Source organism: Cryptotermes secundus, unplaced genomic scaffold (genome assembly GCF_002891405.2).
Source record: "Cryptotermes secundus unplaced genomic scaffold, Csec_1.0 scaffold263, whole genome shotgun sequence".
NCBI classification, from domain to species: Eukaryota; Metazoa; Arthropoda; class Insecta; order Blattodea; family Kalotermitidae; genus Cryptotermes; species Cryptotermes secundus.
In genome coordinates this window covers 1,562,544-1,581,816 of record NW_019738352.1, presented here as the reverse complement: position 1 = coordinate 1,581,816, position 19,273 = coordinate 1,562,544, and the positions used below count along the sequence as shown (strand labels likewise).

The following is a 19,273-nucleotide window of genomic DNA, read 5'->3' as shown; positions in this document are numbered from 1 at the left end:
ACCTCATCATGATCTTTCTAATCTATTAGACGGAATACTTATTGCGTAGATGAACCAGATCTGTAAACACACCAAGAACCAACACACACATATTCGTATGTAGTTCTCTGGATTTATTGTCGAATTAATCACTAAATTTACAAAGACGCATATCGCAGAAATTGCACAGAGGCTTGTACGGTGTTCGATCACTGAATCCTGAGACTTGGGATTTCAGCTCCCTTCGGGGTCTGGTTGCATGTCGATCCCGTTATGTATTGTGTTGTTCTTACGAATGGTTCAGTTAACCACCCACGGTGTTCTATCAAATGTCTAAATGGTTCACTCTTTCAGAATTAATTAAAAAATAAACAGAGTGGTCAGAGTTCCTGGCTACAGATCCAGAGGTCCCGGGTTCGATTATCGATGCTACCAGATTTTCTGAGAAGTATTGGGTCTGGAACGGGGTCCACTTAGCCTCATGAGGGTAACTGAGGAACTATTACAAGGAAACAGCAGCTCCAGTCTAGAGAACAGAAATTAACTGCCGTGGGGATTCGTTACGCTGACCACGCGACACCATCTATCCACTAAAGTTGGCACTAACTTCGTCGACAAGCGATAGTCGCTCTGTCGGTACAGTTCGCTTGCGGAATAAAGCCATGGAGTTTACTCTTTTGCAGGCTAGGAAAGTAGAAATACAACTATGTTATTGGAATCCATTTAGGTGTATAAATGTGTCCTGACACATTTTAGTATACCAATGAGCCTTCCTCTGTTTCTCTTGTTTAGCAGTGGTACACAATATAAGTTCTGAGGTAAGATCAGAATTTGTGCCTCTTCAAAAGAAAGAACACGCTAGCTCAAAACCTTCTCCCAATGTCTCTGGTCGTGTCTATATCTCGGACTGTCACATTCCAGTGTTTACATTAAATCCTGCAACTCATGCTGATATGCGCATGATAAGGTTGTGTATATTCTTGAACCTTAAGACTCGGATCACATCTCGGAGCGACGAGTAAGTCTGAAGGTCAATGCTGCTTTAGCTCGGATGTGGAAAGGAGAAATCGCATTTCTGTCGACCCAAACGAGATATTTCCCACTCATTTGTGGCTTACCCCACGATCTCACTGGCTGATTGGTAGAATTACTTCTTCTTCTGCCGTTTTAGTTTATTAATTCTATACACAATCAATAAGACTCGTTGTAGTTCTTGGACGGGGGATCAGCCCGTCTCAAGGCCGCTACCTTCACACAGAACAACACAAACACAAAATAAAAGGAAATAAACAACCATGCCTTGAGTGGGTTTAGAACCCTTGGCCACAGTGTTCGAGCGGGAGACGAAGGTTCATGTCTTTGACCTCGCGGTCACTGTGATCGACTGGTGTAATTGGTAGTGAGTGATAAGGAAAAGAGCTGCAATGGACCATTTAGTGCGGTTACCCCGACGTTTGGTAGGAGGAGCACCCCTCCCCCCAAAGTTTATTGATGTTGGCAAGAGTGGCATACTGTCATGTAGAGTGAAGCGGCATTAACGCTCTTACTGATACGTACTTATTTAACGGAGCTTCTAACGACTCGGTTGATATTGGGTCGAAGGCCTGGAAATTCAGTGATAGACGTGATTGCAGAATTTTGCAACGTGACAATGCGTAGTGCTGTAAATACTTCCCAGCGTTATGGAGAGTCCTCCTGCCTCCATCGTTGGCCTTGAAAGTCACATCCCAGATGACAAGTTCGAAATTCACGGCGATAAACGGGGAAATTGTCATAATGAATAACTGAAAGGAAGTCTTTTGAAGGGAGCCGTCGTGGCGTGGGTTCAGATGATGCCTCGGAATTTTCTTTTAGCGACTAAGGATAATTAGAATATCTTGTCTCCAGGCCGAGATTTGAATCTATGACCACCTAAATGTAAAGCAGGGTTGCTAACCACGCTACCACGAAGTATGACAAGGCAACAACCTTGATTCTTTAATTCCATAATGATAATTTTAAGATTTGCGGTTGTTATGAAGATTTATATCGTATAGGATACAACGCAGTCTAGTTCGTTTCTTCCTGCTTCCTGCTTCCTGCTTCATGTTGGCTTCTTGTTTGGTTTATTCTTGGACCCAGAAGGTAGAGCTGGCATGTTCTTCCGAAACGTCGTTCGACATTAAACGGAATAGAAGGCGTTCTTTACCAGATGAAAAAACTCTTCAGTATCAAATACTGCTACTCGTATATTGCAGTCATTTGCAATATGAACTCAAATGTTCTTGTTCAGAAACTTTACTCCAAGCAATTTTTATGCATTTCTCGGTTTCCACCTTTGTTAAGAAATCATCTAACGTGTCAGTTATATTCGGGTGAGGGCTGATAGCCATAGCCCAGCCCTCAACTTAGAGGAACAATCATTGCCGACTGTTAATGACTCTCGATCCTATATGCATGCAGCAAAAGATATATATAAGAATGCAAGCGAAGCACATTATTCCCTATTTACTTAACAAGCACGTAATCATGTACACAACTAATAACATATGATGTATGGACAATGAAATTATTACTGCTTGACGTGCTATATACTAGGGGTGTCGGAAAGTTCCCGAGCTACGTCAAAAATGAATTTCTGGCTTAACTTACACAATTTTGGCGGCCATCTCCTTCAAAATAGTCTCATTTGGAACATATACAGCAATCATGTCTTTTTTTCACACTTCAAAAGCACCGTGGAAGTCACTTCCCTTAATGACATAGAGTACCGCTTGTGGTTCCCTTCGGGTGTCAGACACTGTTTCAAAACATCTCTCCTTCAGTTTCACTTTCAATTCTGGGAAACAAAGCGAAATCACAAGAGGCTATGTCCGGCGAGTAGGAAGCATGGGGAGCGATAACCATGTTGCTGTTAGTCACAAACTCTGTGGTCTTCAGGGACGTGTGGGCGGGCGCGTCGAAGGAACAGTGCGGTCCATGTTCAGATTTTCTTTTAAGATCTCCCGACTAACTCCATAACTACTCCCAGCGGTGTCTGCGAGCCCATGGATTGTTCGGCAACGGTCTTTGTGGATGAGTTCTAGAATTTTTTCAACATTTTCTGTTGTCTTGCTGGTGCTCGGTCTCCCTAAATGTTCGTCATCTTCAACTGACACTCCACCGGCCTTGAAAAGTGAATGCCATTCAAAAACCGCTGTCCGACTTAAATAATGTTCTCCAAAAGCCTCATTAAGCATTTCAAGGATTTCGGTAATAAATTTACCAAGCTTCATGCAAAACTTGATGGAGAAACTTTGCTCGATTTTGCCATCAATCGCAGACAAATTGAAACCAGAAGTAGAAAAAGCACTGGTGTAAAAGCTGTGATTGTTCACAGCGCAGTATCGCGTGGCAGACTGATGCAATAGGCTTTCGGAAGTGTGACCTTGACCTGCCCTCTCATCTTCTTTCGCCGAGGCAGTCACAATAATAACAGTCTGGGAACTTCCCGATAACACCTCGCATGTCAGAATATTCCTCTTCTCTTACTACGAGTATGTAAGAGTGGTTCACATTTAAATGTTAAGATAATTAAGACGGAAAAGATCATTGATACAATGTACCAAGGATTGTTTAAAGTTTCTATTTATTTTCTTGGAATTCTGATCACCTCATTTTATATGGGTGCTCATATTATTGCAACTCTTACCGTTAGTGCAAATCCTATTTTGGTACAACTCCTGCTGAGTGTTGGGAGGAAGAAAGACAGGCAGAACGTGGACGAGAAGGAACTTGGGAGACTACAAAATCGGATGATATTTCAGTTAAGGAAAGGGGGAAAGAAAAGATAGCTTGTGGTATATGGAGGCAGAAGAAGGATACAATTAATATGGATGCAAAACCTGAGGGTGTGAATTAAATTCATCTAACTCAGAGTATGTTCAAGCGGTGAACGCTTATGAACATGTAATGAATCACCACTTCCAGAAAAGGCTGACAACTATTGACCAGCTGAATCACTATCTAGTTCTCAAAAAGAAATTTGTTCCTTGGAGTTATTTGGTAGGTACATATGTACCTCTAGCTAAAACACCTCACGCACACACTTCAATTGGTTGCTGAACAAAGTAAAAGTAAGCTGAAATGAAATAACGAGAGGTTTCATACTTCATTCTCTTCAAAGCGTATCTCTGTTGCATGGCAAGGCGAATGAGGGAAACTAAGCATTTAACACGCACGGGACGGATAAGAAATGGACGCGGAATTTTAATGGGGAACCGAAGAAATATACCATTTGGAAAACCTGACCGCAGGGCGGATAAAAATATTAAAATGAATCTTAAACAGATGTTGCAGAAGATTTTGAATTCTATTCCATTTACATGGAAACGAAAGAGTGACAGGCTGTTGTGAACACTATAAAAAACTTTCAGCTTCCATAAAAGAGGAGTAACTTCTTGACCTCATGGGCAAATATTGGCTATCCAAGAAGTCTTTTTCATGAAATAAATTAGTTCGCACAAATAAACCTGAAAAAATTTTCAAAACTTGTGAAGTTCCACGATAATGATGTTGAAGTTATTGTTACTTTAATACAGTCTTGAATACAGACGGTTGCATGAGACTGTGGCAGTTAATTGCAGAATACAAATTATTCACACAGTTAATGCTTTACAGCACAATAGTGACTATACCTACCGCCTGATATTGTATTAAAAGACTGATTGTTTTTGCAGAGTTAATTTATTCGATTCGAAAGATTCTTAAAAGGGATTAGCAACTTCTTCCTACACAGTATTAATGGATTTCTATTTGACATTGAAACGACGTTTTCTGTGATTTGGAATTTCTATTATGAAATGATGTGTAATTGAATTATTTATATTATGGCGTTAACATGCGTGAAGCAATTAAATATTTGCTTCTTTCTTAATAATATCATCAATTATACTTCAGACTATGGCGTAGACTCTTCTTTGTGGAGTTAGATAATTCATTAAACACCAATTTTTTCTTATTACATGTATGAAAATGGATCACTTTTGGTTTGGAACTTATTGAATTGGGTTCTGAATGAACCATATTTGGAATATCTTGCTGAAAAGAAGCTCCTTCCCCTAAGCTACTCTCATGCACAGAGAGGCTTGCTGTATTACTTCATATATTGGAGTGGTTTTGAAATTCTTCTCTTCACAATGATCATATTTGAATACGGGGGTCAGCTCAACAATTTACATTAAAATGTTCAAATAAAATATTTGGGGGATAATGCGGCTAGAAGTTATAAGTTTCTAGTCAACTTCAGCAAGGCCTACTGACGTAAAATGCCTGGAGGTTTGCTATCACTTCGCCAGTAAGTCAGCTTACTACAGTGTTCTCGCAAGGAACAAATTTAATAAGATTATATACGGAAATTACAAATATCTTAGAGCGAATACGAAATTAAATTTCGCTGAAAACTGTTTTATACGCAAAGAATGAACGAGTTATTTCAAATCCGTTTTGTAATCTTGAGCCACATGCCACCAACAGCTGATGTGATGAAGCTTTTCTTATCAAGTTTCAAAGGCATTGATGTCTTGTTGGAAACATGGAAGCTGTATTTGGACAAGAGCGACACAAGGCCTACCTTGGTCTGCAGTAGCCCGAATCTCATCCCTGTAACATTAAGAAGTCACATTTAGAAATGTTTTGTTCCAAAGTTCTTACGGCATAGAAGATGGGTTNGGGTGGAGTCCAACTGGGTCCCCTCGGCACGGCGGCCGCTGATTGGCCTGTTATAGGCGGCCCCGGGTGATTATGATGATGGAGAATTTGGTGTAATAAAGATTTGCAGGGAAAACCGAAGTACTTGGAGAAAACCCGCTCCAGCGCCACTTTGTCCACCACAGATCCCACTTGACCAGACCCGGGATCGAATTCGGGCCGCCGCGGTAGGGAGCCAGCCACTAACCGATTGAGGTAAGGTGCGGCCAAGTAAGCAGTTAGTCCCATGTTTGCATTCAGAGAGTAACATAAACTCATTCTTGTTGTATGGACAGGATGTAGCATTCACAATTACTGAAAATTTAATTATTTGAGCTACGGCTGCATAAATTTGGAAATCTGAGATTTGGCAGCTTGTGAATGCTATAACTCAGAAGCTAGGGGGGCCACAGCCCCACGCCAAGCTGAAAATATATCACGAAGCTGTCAAAAGGGCCTTTGAGTAGTTGAGAGCTAGAATCGAACAAGTCAATAGTATGGGAAAATATAAGAACTCCCAAACTTTAAACTGGAACAATAAGGTCTCTTTCATGGAGGAGCTTCCTCTTGGAAGTTTGGGCTCGAAGCAGCTAATTACTTCGGAGAGCTAATTCACTAAATTAGTAGTCTTCCAAATCCTGAATTGTACGGATGCAAAACTGTGTCACTAGTCCATTATTCAGTTTATACCCGGTCCCTTAGTAAAAGCAAAAGTAAATTACCGAAAGTTCGAGTAGTACAGGAATAAACACAGTGTTAAAAAGTGATAAATTAAGCCAGTGGTAAGAAGGAACTCATTTGGTATTAAAAGCACACTAAACAGTAAAGAAGTTTCGTGTGTACCGAAGTTGATGTTCGTACAAATTTGTTAGGATCAATTTCTTCCCGTCCTGCCGGAGTGAGGCCCGTTACGCCCTAAGACTAGAGCCCATCTCTACTTCATCTGAGCAAGCTGACCGGAACTCCATAACTCACTGTCAGGATAATCTTCCAGTAGTAAGCTACTCAAATACGTTTACTGATGCCCAAAAATCACTCCCTGCTTTCCAAAATTACGAGTTGCGGAAAGTAGCGGGACACGCAACCAAGAAGAAATCGAAAGGCAATCGCAGCGTAAGGCAAGAACCAGCGTAGAAGGTGGAGTAGTCAGAGAAGTGAGGTGACGAAAGAGCAGGGGTATATATTTTATACTAAAAAGAATAAATAATTTATACAGCTCTGCGATTATGGAACTCAGATATTATTGATACAGAAATTGATAGAAGCAGCTGGCTAGTTATTCGGTGATTTTACAATGCTCTCATTATTGTGACCACGTGACTTCAACCATGACATCACGAGGATCGAATCAGATGGGTCTTGTTGAGGAACCTCAAACTAACCACCTGAGCTACGGAACAGACTCGCAGTACTTTACCATGGGTTGAACATGTAGCTTAAGTTGAACATTAAGTAGTGCAGAACTTCTACGGAAGGACTTTTGGAAAGTGGCTATTAAATTTATTGAGAAATAGGACACTTTATATCTCTCTTCGTGTTATCTTAAGGAAATAATTTTCCTGGTTGTGAAATGAAATGGGTTAGTTGAGGAATGTTTCCAGAATCTAGTAACCTGTAATATTACTGATACTTTTATTTAATCTTCAGAAGATTCGGAGGGATTCGTTGCGCTGATCACGTGACACCCTCTATCCCCTAAAGTTGGCACTAACTTCGCCAACAAACGGCTATCGTCCGGTCGGTATAGTTCACTTGAGGACTAAAACCATGGAGTGTTTTACTTTTAAGGTTCGGTACCTCGTATGTGGTTATCGATGTTTCTAAGGAACCTGTTGCCTCCACTTCCCCTCTGACTCCACTGTATCATATCCCAAAAGACCCCAATAGTCACTTTTACCGGCATCCTAGGTCTGTTTATTGTAAGCATTGCTTTAAGGCTGATTTAAATAATGAAACAGAATGGACAGAGGAGGAGGTGTAATTGTAAACACTACGGTGCTGAAGGAAACAAAGAGAAATGCAATAAACAGCACAGTGGAAACTTGAAACGGGGTCTTTTAGACTAGAATCCAACGTAGATGGTGTTAATCTTCACAGAAATGTTTACGTGCTAATTGTAGAGACCTTGAGACTGGATGGTCTCACTTCGAGGATATCCTGCCATACTTCTGAGGAGATTGATCCAGTTGAAGGAAAGTAGGAAAAAAAAAAGATTATCTGTGCCAGAGAAAGCGTACCAGTATGAATACAGAAATCTGCAAGTTATACTAGCTAGACTGAAGGAGGTAATCAAAGATCATGGCAGGAGATCCAGCCTCAGAATTTAAAATAATTATTTACGGATTTAATATTATCAGCTCAGAAATAGAAGACTGCTGTACAAGATCCAACGGGACGCTGAAAATTTTCCGTGGTTTAATAAAACAAACTCTATGAGAGAGAACCATGTGTGAGAAACCAATGTTAGCTCAGCTGTTCAGGATTTGTACCCTATATTTACGTTCATAAGGTGCACACTCACTATTCTCCTTGCTGCGGAATTGGGGTGTAGAGCAGCCGCTACATGATGCTGACCACTCACCTGCAACTAGTGAAGAGCTTACTAACGAGTGGAATTGAAACTTCAGTATCACGTACGAGTATGTTTCCAACCTATGATAATTAAGCAAGCAGCAACTTCACGTTTTATGTACTGAATGTGCATAGAGACTTATTGCCTCAAGTAGAGTTGTGTACTTGAGGCACTATTCTACAAGCCGGAAGGTATCGGGTTCGAGTCCCGATGAAGTGGATTTTTTCAATTTACCTAATTCTTCCAGCAGCACTATGACCCTGGTGTCGACTGAGCTTCTAACAGAAATTAGTACCAGGAATCTTCCTATGGGGTAAAGGGTGAGAGGAGCGTAAGGCTGACAACCTTACGGCCATTTGTGACCAGATTATCTAGAAAATATGAGAGCCTCGACGTCTCACAACCCTATAGGCCTTCAAGTCCTGTTTCAAGGAGAGCTTTTTACAGTTGTGTAGGTCAGTACATTGCTTATTTCTCTTCGTACAGTAGCTTGCATTGCTTCGAATTACGCAGTCAGAATGAGTGCAGAATAAGGACGAAGTGCACTGACAGGATTCTACCCCTCGCCATGTATTAGTATGATGTTGAAATCACGGAGGATGAGACTGTAGACCCATAGAAAGATTTTTTACAACCCGGAGGTAAAAAGCCACCTTGAAAATCTATGTGTAGATGGGAAGACAATTTTAAAATGAATCTTAAAGAAACAAAATAGGAAATTTTATATTGAATTCATATAACTCACTATAGGGATCGAGATCTTTGATATATATATATGTTGGGAATTTCTTGACTAGCTGAACCTCACTTAGCTTCTCAAGGGTTCCGGTATATGCAATTACGTAGTAGGAAAATCAACCGAATGAAGTGGCCTGAAACTCTTGGACTGCTCTAAACCAGTTATCGTGTATTAGTTTCGAGCTTGAGGTCATACTTATGACCGATCGACTGACTAGGGATTGTGACCAGTACCTAATATGTTAAACGGAATATGAACTTGCTGAGTCTTGGCTAAGCAAACGCAGAGGCAAGGATGTTTTGAAGTAAGAGGAATAACTAAGGTAGGTTATGTAAGGAAATTAGAACCGGGAACAAGCAACTACCGTTCGAAATGTTTCAGAGAGTAACGCTTCTGATAGGCATCTGGGAGTGTGCGCAGAGGACCTCGGCCCTGTTACTGACTGATGGTTTTGTGATTCTTATCATACCATCCAGGCAAATGCCGGAATATAATATTGCAGCATAATATTGTGAACTGTAGGCAAACGAGAAGCATTTATAAACGTTTAAACTAACTTTAGTTGCACATAGACGGCAAGAAGTGAAACACAAAGTCAAACGCTGGAATGGTTCCCTAGGTTGGGCATGGACTATACCTATCTGCATCACTTGCTCAGTAAGAGATATCATTCGACGGTTCATAGTATGAGTCACTGACAGCAATTTTAAATACACTACAAAATATACAAGAACACATTTTAAATAAAATATAAACTCGCAAGAAATTATATAAAATTTATAAAATGAGGAAAAATACGTGCTCTTCAGATTTTTTCCTTTTTCTTTTTCTCGCTCTTTGGCTATACAGCCCTTTTGGCCATGGCCGTTTTTTTTCAGTTTCTTATTCCTATACACAGCTGGTATGACTCCTTGGATGGTGGATCAGCCCGTCGCAAGGCCACTACTTGCACATAGAACAACATAAACAGAATAAAAACAATGATAATAATGCCTTGGGTGGGATTCAAACCCACAATCCCAGTGTTCGATCAGGAGAAGACGGATGCCTCTTGGAATTTGTAGGGGGTAGAAGGACAATTGCTTCTCTCATTATTCATTTAATTTCACTGCCAGGGTTTCTGAAATATCACTTACCAATACAGATCCTTGGTCCTTCTCCAAAAGGCAGATAAGTGAATTGAGGCCTCTTGTTCTTCAATTTCTCGCTGAAGCGATTTGGATCAAATTTTTCTGAGTCCGGATAATACTTCTCATCCATATGGAGTCCAATTACAGGAATGATGACTAGCGTCCCTTTCTCTATAGCAACATCTGTCCCTGGAATTTTGTATTTCTTCGTACATTCTCGTGTCAGAAACGGCACAGGCGGATATTTCCTTAGCGTTTCTGTAGAAAAGATGGATAATATTACATAAGAGACAGCACTTCCTATGCAGTAAATATTTTGTAGAGAGGTACGAGCAGAAAGCTACAAATATATTTCAGATTCGGGTACGCAGACTTCACGTAAAACTCACTTACTTATTCTNAGAAAAGGGCGGTAAGAGAGAGGTGGCGCCCAAAGTGTGAGCACCAGCAAGCAAGCAAGGAGGAGGCAAAAAGGGGGGTAAGATCGTATTGTCAGATCTAACCGAATTTTACTGTCATATTCACATATTATAATGTCGAAATGTAGTCAAGAACTGTGTAATATTCAAAGAGTTAAAAATTATAATATTTCGTTTTCCAAAATAATTACTTGCGATAATTACTGGCTATCCATCTATCTGTCTAATCCGTCTATCCATTTAATCTATATTTAATCCATCCAATGCATCCGTCCCTCTATCTGTCTACAGGTTAGGACACAGCAGACTGACAAGGTGTATTGCCTGTTGTAGCGATTTTTTAATAGTGTAGATTATTTAAACTGTTATAGTTAATAATCGTTACGATCTATAGGATTCCAATAAATACGATTATCATTCCAAACGCCGCCTATAGTCACTCAATCACGTTAAAATACTAAGTAAATCATGGATGAGTCCACTTCTTGTGGAAGGAAGAATCGCTCAGGTGGTAGAGCAATTCTCCATCCTTGTAGGATCTGAGAAACGTTAACTAACTTCAGCAGCGTTTCCATTCAAATATTCTTCTGCCTGTGTGCCAGCGGTGTACTAGAGAGGGAGAGAGAGCGAGATAGGAGGGATTCGTAACACAAATGCGGATTATGAGAGAAGGAAACAAAAGTTTAGAAGGAAATTGTCAATAAAACGACAAACTGGGAGAACTAAGCATAGGTGACAGAATATTGAAGTTGTCCATAAATAAATAATGTTTGAAAATATGGACTGGACTCATCGAGCCTTCTGCACCAAATACTTAAATAATTGCTCATTTGGGAGAGAGTTTCTGTTCGATGTAAGTGTATTCCACCCCTCCAAATTTACCAAAAGGTTCTGCAGAGTGTCCGGATGAAAGGTATCCAAAATGAAATAATTATATCTCGGAAAGCATACATTGCGCATTTTTATGAGTTACGCTACTACAACGGGAAATTATCAAAGCTTTTTCTGAGTAAATAACTTTCTCAATAAATTTAAATGTGGGCTCCTTTGGTGATACGAAAATTATAAACATCGTTCCTGGTTTATTGAAGCATGTTTGGTGTTACTGTAATCGTGTCGCTGATTCCCTCACATCAGTTTCTGTACCTGCACACATTCATAGGAATACTGTAAAAAGTTAACACACACTTACCGTGCTTTATAACAGATGTTGGAAATGACCCCCTTCTGCTCACAAATATGCCTTGCTTAGCATAAATAAATTATGCCACACTTTCTAAAGTTCGTCTACGGTAATTGAACTAATTACGCGTGTTATTTCATTCTGCAGAGCTTCAGTGGTGCGAGGATTATACTTGTAGACTTTTCTCTTTAGGTTTCCCCAAAGATAAAAGTCGCAAACGCTGAGATCTGGGAGGCCACAGTCCCCTGCTGATTGTTCTGTCTCCAGACACTTCCTGTATTGCGACCATGGTTGCATTAGCCATATGTGCTGTAGTGCTGTCTTGCTGAAAATACCCATATTGTCTTTCTTCAGCAGTCAGCTGATTGAAGAACAGATTCATTATATCATTGACATAGCAGTCAGAGTTCACGGTTTCGTGGAAAAATAAGGGGCAAATGATTCGAAGCGGACTTGCAGCACACCACACTCCCACCTTTTCACTATATAATGACACTTGCTGTATAACGTGAGGATTTTCCTCGCTCCATAATCTTACATTTTGTGCATTGACATGATCACTAACGTGAAACCACGCTTCACCATCCACGATACCATGGTGCCAATTTTGCAGCAGCCAGGTAACAAAACGAATTCTTGCTACATAATCTGGTTGTATCAGCTCATGCACAAGTTTAATTTATACGGAAGAAATTTTGTTAATTTTATGGCTGTGAAAGCAGATCCTAGCGAAACAACGTTTTCCTGTGCTAAGAGTCGTAACGATTTTCGAGGACTGATCTGTAGTCGTGATCCAATATCCAGAAACTTTTCTTCAGTCAGCACAATCCTCTTCGATTGCTTCTTCATGTCACACACTGAACCTGTCGCCTGCCACTTTTACACAAGCTTGGATACACACGACTTTATGGGAACTGGCGAGTCAGGTTATTCACGACGAAACTTAGGGATACATTTTATGTAAGTTTTCCTTGCAAAACTTTAGACACCATATACACTCTGTTCAACAGTGAAATTCGTTTCAGTATGAATGTCGCCCGCCTATCGACATTCTAACACAGACTGACTATTAATGCGACATATTGCAGTGACCAGATAAGACCATCTGACGGCGCACATTTATAAGCGCTAATGACTCATTCTTCTATCGGCAGTTACAGCAGCAATCTGTGAGAAATGCTGTATCCACTCTATGCTGTTGCCAGGTTTCCTCGATCATAGAACGCATTATATTTATACGAGGTCACAATAGGAATATCATTGAGTTCTGACAGATGAACAAGTAGAAGGACGTGAATGCGATAGGAGTCCGCAGGTGGCAAAAGGTAGCCTCCAAAGAGTTGTTGAGTGTAACAGTCGATGATGAACTGAAGTTCAGTAATATCACACAAGTGCGAGAAACAAGTGATGATACGTGATTAAACTGGTGAGGAGTCTGACCGAAGTGAACAAGTGAGAAGTCTAGCGTAATGTCCGCTGTGGCTATCAAGGTCTGAGTTTTTAAAGGGATTCGAACCCCGAACTTGGTGCTTGGACACCCAGAGACACGCCTACTGAGGGCGTTTGATTTGTCGTCCTAAAGAGTTATATGACCATTCAGTTGTAAGGAGTATTGGGTGGTAGTAGGAATTCTAAATGATAATTCCAATTTAGAGGACTCTTAAATCACGAGGGGAGAACACCTGCAGGAAGTGCCCATAAACAACGTTTCTCCCCAAAAGAATGAACCTCTTTAATTCACACAAAATTACGAAGTCTAGACTACCTCATACAGGAAACGGACAACTTTGAATAAACAAGTAGGGTCACCCTTGGTGCTTGGTACATGCGCACTTCTCGTAAAAATTAAGCGGGGGTTGAACACGTATTACACCACAAGATACATCTCTTAGGTCCGCTCCGACAGTTGTGTTCCACGTGGATGTACAACTGTGCTGTTCAACCTGCGTCATGCAGGCCGCATCAGTCCGATCTGCTGGGCTTTACGGTCAGGGAGAATATTTCCTTTTTACTTTCTTGGGGTAGAGTGAGGGTCCACTTGGTACGACGGCCACTAACTGGCCTATTGTACTAGCCAGGACGATAGATCATGAGTGTGGAGCAGTCGGTGGAAGGAGAATTGGCAGGGGAATCTGAAATACTCTTAGAAACCCTGCCCTACTGTCACTTTGTCCACAACAATTTCCACATAACCTGACCTGGACTCGAACCTGGCCCGCCGCGGTGGGAAACCGGCGACTAACCGCCTCAGCTATAGCACGACCTACGAAAGGTGCTTACTAATTATCCCATATAGTCCTCCCGTTCATCTTGCAACACACCGAATAAATATTTGAACTGCATTTAATTATTTATAATGCTACGTAATGGAGACATAGCCCAGCAGATTCTCAAGCGCCGTCGAGCTCACAACACTGACTGAGTGTCCTGTTACCCTTTTAAAATGGTTATGTTGCCTGACCACACCGATTTAAACTGATGTGGCCCGCGGTTGGGTAAGGTGTATGTAACTAAGGCAGCCCTTCAGTATTTTTATGCTGGACAGCCCTGATTTGTACCACGAGTTCAGAAAAATATACGTGTATTTATAAGGTCAGAACACAATGTATCTATATTTCGTATTATGATCCTATATATATAGGATCATAATAGGAAATATTGGTACATGATGCCCTGACTTCAAAAATAAATAAATAAATATATATAAATGTGTGTGTGCAGAATTAATTACTTTATAAAATATATATCGACATCTTTATATCCAAATTTGTTTTTAAAAATAAGTACAGTTGTTGAAAAACGAAGACATGTGCTGAAATCATGAACTAAGTTATGAGAATATATTTTAAATGATTCAGTCTCCCACAGAGAGAAATTCCATCAAATTTTGCTGCCACAAAACTTACTGTAGTATTGAAATTTACCTGTGATCACATTGTCGAGGTACTCCATTTCCTGAATGGCTTCGTAAGTGATTTTATCCTCATGTTTTCTTAGCGCTGCATCGATCTCTTCCTGAACACGTTCCTGTACGTCCTGGTTCATTGCCAACTCATATAAGCAGAAACTCATAGTCGTTGAAGAGGTTTCAAATCCAGCAGCAAAGAATACAAACGCTTGGGCTGCAATCTCATTCATTGTTAGACCAGCATCATTCAGACTATCTGCTTTTAACGTGTCATCCAATTTCTTATTCATATAAACTGTTCCTTCCTTTTTCATTTGGATCAAAAGCTGTATGAAATCATTTCGCTTCACACTATTATTTTCCCGATATTCAACTGTTTCTTTCACCATCTTCTTGAAGTATTGGGTCACATCTCGAGGCACGAAAGGTATTTTAATTATTGAAGCCAAAGCTGGAGCCACAAACATGGCAAGGTCTCTGACTCCTGTTTTCATATTAGTTTCGAAAATTTTTCTACCCCATTTTCTAAACTCAGCGTCTGGATTCTTAAGGCAGTTGCACTGCACTCCAAAAGCAAACGTTGCGATCACATCAGTACTGAACTTAGCCAGAATATCCTTCACTTCCAAAGTCTCACCATTAGCAGCAGACTGATCCACGTGTTTTTTCAGTTCGTTACCACAGTCAACAAGAATTTGGAACATCGTCTTAATTTTACCAGAAGTGAACGTAGGTGTAAGCTTAGTGCGAAGATTCTTCCATTTATATCCGGTCAGCATGAACAGGTGGGCAGATAAAGGATCATTTTCTTCATCAAAGTACGTACCATGATCGTGGAAATGTACAAAGTCTTTAACTACGATGTTCTTAATCATCTCTGGCTCTCGAACTATGAGTATTGGTCTGATGAATGAAAACGCCCCTCCAAGTTCATGTCCGGCAAGTTTATTATAAATATCTTGGAATTGTAACCCAACAGATTTCCTTTGTAGTAGTGCATCTCCAATGTTTCCAAACGGGAAAGAGGGCTCGAGGTATGCAACACCTTTCTTCTTCCAGTAAGAATAACGGTATTTGCAATATGCATAGAAAACTAGAAAAATCCCCAGAAATGTTGCAGATAATGATATCATTAAGTATACAACTGTCGTGTTCATTTTTAGGCGTGTATAGTTACTAATGAAGAACCTGGAGTGTGATCTCAACTCCGGATTTAAATCTGAAATCAAAATACCCTTCTCTTAATTTAATGAAGTACTCTTTGTCTAATTTATTCAAAGATTTTTTTTTGTGAAGAAAGCAGTCTTCTGGGATTTGGCTCCGTGTATATGTGGTGTTAATCGACGTTTCGGAGGAACGTCGGTTAACACCACATATACACGGTGCCAAATCCCAGAAGACTGCTTTCTTCATAGTCACCGCCGTGAAAGCCTCAAATTTTACGCATTTTTTTGTGCTTTCATCCACGATATTTATTACGAAACCTCAAAGTCCTTTTATATAAGAGGGTTAATATTTTTAAGTCTGAATTAACTGATCCACCTAACCTCTTTATGAAGCAAAGTGTATCTGAAAATACTCTAACTTATATATTTATGGTAATAACAGATATAGTGAGCATACTGACATTACTGTATCTATGGTAAAGCGTTAAAGGCATTTCCACCAGAAACGTATAGCTACTACAGTCGATTGATCGATCAGGTTTCGATTCTGAAAACGGAATGTAACACTTACGTTGACACTGAAAGAGGAGATGGTTTATTTTACACATCCTACCACTAACATTTTTATGTTTATATACCGCTGGATATCGGCGCCAATATCAGCCTAACATAAAGTTGTTCATAATCACAATTATAATTCCAAGATAAATTTTATTAATTAGACTGAGAATGTGAAATGTTTTAAATATTTGGGTAGCTTGTTAACAGATGATGGAAGGTGTACTAGTGAAATTAAATCCAGGATTGCCATGGAAAAAGCTGCATTTGGCAAGAAGAAGAACCTTTTTACCAGCAAATTGGACTTAAATTTGAGGAAGAAACTAGTGAAATGTTACATTTCGAGCATAGCTCTGTATGGGGCTGAAACATGGACACTTAGGGCAGTAGATCAGAAACATCTGGAAAGTTTCGAAATGTGGTGTTGGAGAAGGATGGAGAAGATCAGTTGGACCGATTATGTGAGAAATGAAGAAGTGTTAATTAGAGTCAGTGAGCAGAGGAATATCCTACACGAAATAAGAAAACGGAAGGCTAATTGGTTTGGTCATGTTTTACGCAGAAACTGCCTTCTAAAAGAAGTTATTGAAGGAAAGATAGAGGGGCGGATAGAAGTGACAAGAAGACGAGGAAGAAGACGTAAGAAGATGCTGGATGACCTTGGGGACAGAAGAGGATACTGTCATTTGAAGGAGAAAGCTCTAGATCGCATTAGGTGGAGGAACTGTTTTAGAAGAGACTGTGGACCTGTCGTCTTGACAGATTACTGATGATGATGATGATGATGATGATGATGATGATGATGAGACTATTACTTTCAACAGCCTCAAAGGAATGAGCTAGGGATATTACTCAATTTTAAAATTGTCTCGTTCCTCTACGTTTATTGTGGAAAATACTTTCCTGTTATTATTTTCTATATCCGGTTTTGTGTTACACATTTAGCGCTCAGGAAATAATTTTCGTGCATAGAACACGGATACACACCTATGCCAATATCTGTATACCATAATGTAAATATAATATTATTTTCGAACTGAATGTAAGAAATATTTTGGGGACGATTTAATTCCTTAAGTGGAAATATAAATAATCTGTTCCAAGAAAAGTGTCGTCTTTGGGCTGTAGCGCCCTGAAGATCTTGTGTAAAACGATCTTTAGAGGAACGTGGACTAGACTGTAGAATGCAGACTGCAGCCACCTGCTCAAGCTGGCTCCTTGTTCGCGGATTATTCTACCCTGAAGATGGAGGCGATACGTTCCTCCAAACATCTTTTCACACAAGATCTTCAGGGCGCTACAGCCCAAAGACGGCTTTCTTCATAGCCACCACCGTAAGAACCTCAGTCTCTTCAACATTTATTCTAAGATACATATACTGATAGGTATACTCACATATTTTTAAAAAAGGAACAATCTTAGCTGAAATCTCTTCTGTGAAAGACTGACGTTCCTCGACTGATATTTATGCTAAATTCCCGTTACTTTAGTACCCTTCGTTATGACATAAATAATTGGAACATAAGGCATATAATTACATTCATGCTACAACTATTACCATTTCGCAATTCGCCCCAGTACACTTCGTTAACTGAATACAGCTTTTTGCGAGATAACCGTGATAGCGAAAGAATCAAATATACATTTACTAATGACGAAATGGTTCTAATATATCCTAATTAACATATTATAAAGCTTAATTCCCTAAACAAAGTCCCCCATGCACGTTACGGAAGATTCCTAGTTCTTGACATAATGAACCATTATGTAACATCGAGGAGCGGAAAAATTATGTAATGTAATGTGTGTGTTTTACGCGTAATACACAACAATTACAAGATGATAGTTAATCAATACAAGAACTCACGTAACAACAGGAAGAATGCGGCATAACAAAGACTTGTTTAGACAAAACATCCAATTGTTCTCGTTCATAACTATTATGTGAGAAACACGGTCGTGTAACGCTGTATAACACAGTAACAGAATATGATCTGAGGCAGTCCACAGAACAAGAAGCACAGAAAATAGACAGAACCGCAGAAACTGTATATATACACTATATAAAACCCTGAACATCCCTGCCATATACAGGTATGACGAAGTATATGTTACAGTGCTCTGTGGTACATAGAACGATTCAATCTCTTCGTATTTTCTGAACACACCAATGTCCGGAAACGCTTCCTTTTGGCACTAAGGGACACAAAATTTTCCAAGAGGATGCATACTTTTTAAGGGATTGTATCGTTGTTTTTCACTATAAAAGTTGCTCAAAATGGCGGCCGCACCGCTAGTCTATGTTATGCTGAACTCTGAAAGAGTCCTGGCATTTTTCGGGTGGTTCCAGCTGCTACTGCAATTCCTGCCACAAGATCATGTCGTGTCTCCACTGGAGTCTCGTACACAAGGCTTTGCATGTACCCCCAAAGAAAGAAATCCAATGAGTCAAATCAGGGGACCGGGGGGGGGCAGGTTGCTGGCCCTCCACGTCCAATCCATCTGTTGCCAAAGGTTTCATCCAAATACTCACGGACAACATTAGTGCAATGTGCCGGGGCGCCATCATGCTGGAACCGCATTTCACGACGGACTTTCAAAGGCACCGCTTCCAGCAGCTCGGTAAGGTCTCTTGGAGAAATGTTAGGTAAATGTTATCTGTAAGCTGCAGAGGTAAGCGGTGAGGGAGTCCTCCTTCGCATATCAGAGGCCCCAGCGCGTAAACAAAGCGTTTCCGGACATGGGTGTGTTAACAAAACATCAGCTTTAACCCATCTATCTACCTCAAAGCTCCGCCTTCGAAACTTTCTAAAAAGCAACACGACCTAGAAACGTACAGAAAGATCTCAGCACGCAGTTCTCCATGTCACAGTATCAATACTATCACGTGAAAATATCATCACACGTTAAGTT

The 19,273-nt window shown here is 40.2% G+C and overlaps 1 protein-coding gene across 2 annotated transcripts; it reads right to left on the bottom strand.

Moving 5' to 3' along the window:
• Nucleotides 1-2,148: 2,148 nt before the first annotated feature.
• Nucleotides 2,149-17,920, bottom strand: LOC111870758 (probable cytochrome P450 6a14). 2 transcript variants are annotated; one of them, XM_023863274.2, is made up of 4 exons: nt 17,756-17,920; nt 14,653-15,855; nt 10,133-10,384; nt 2,149-5,598 (listed from the first exon to the last, which is right to left on the bottom strand). In XM_023863274.2, the coding sequence occupies exons 2-4, from the start codon at nt 15,791-15,793 to the stop codon at nt 5,432-5,434; spliced, it is 1,560 nt and encodes a 519-aa protein (XP_023719042.1). In that variant the 5' UTR covers nt 15,794-15,855; nt 17,756-17,920; the 3' UTR covers nt 2,149-5,431. The 2 variants fall into 2 exon arrangements, with proteins under 2 accessions (XP_023719042.1, XP_023719043.1); XM_023863275.2 differs by lacking the exon at nt 10,133-10,384.
• Nucleotides 17,921-19,273: the final 1,353 nt, after the last annotated feature.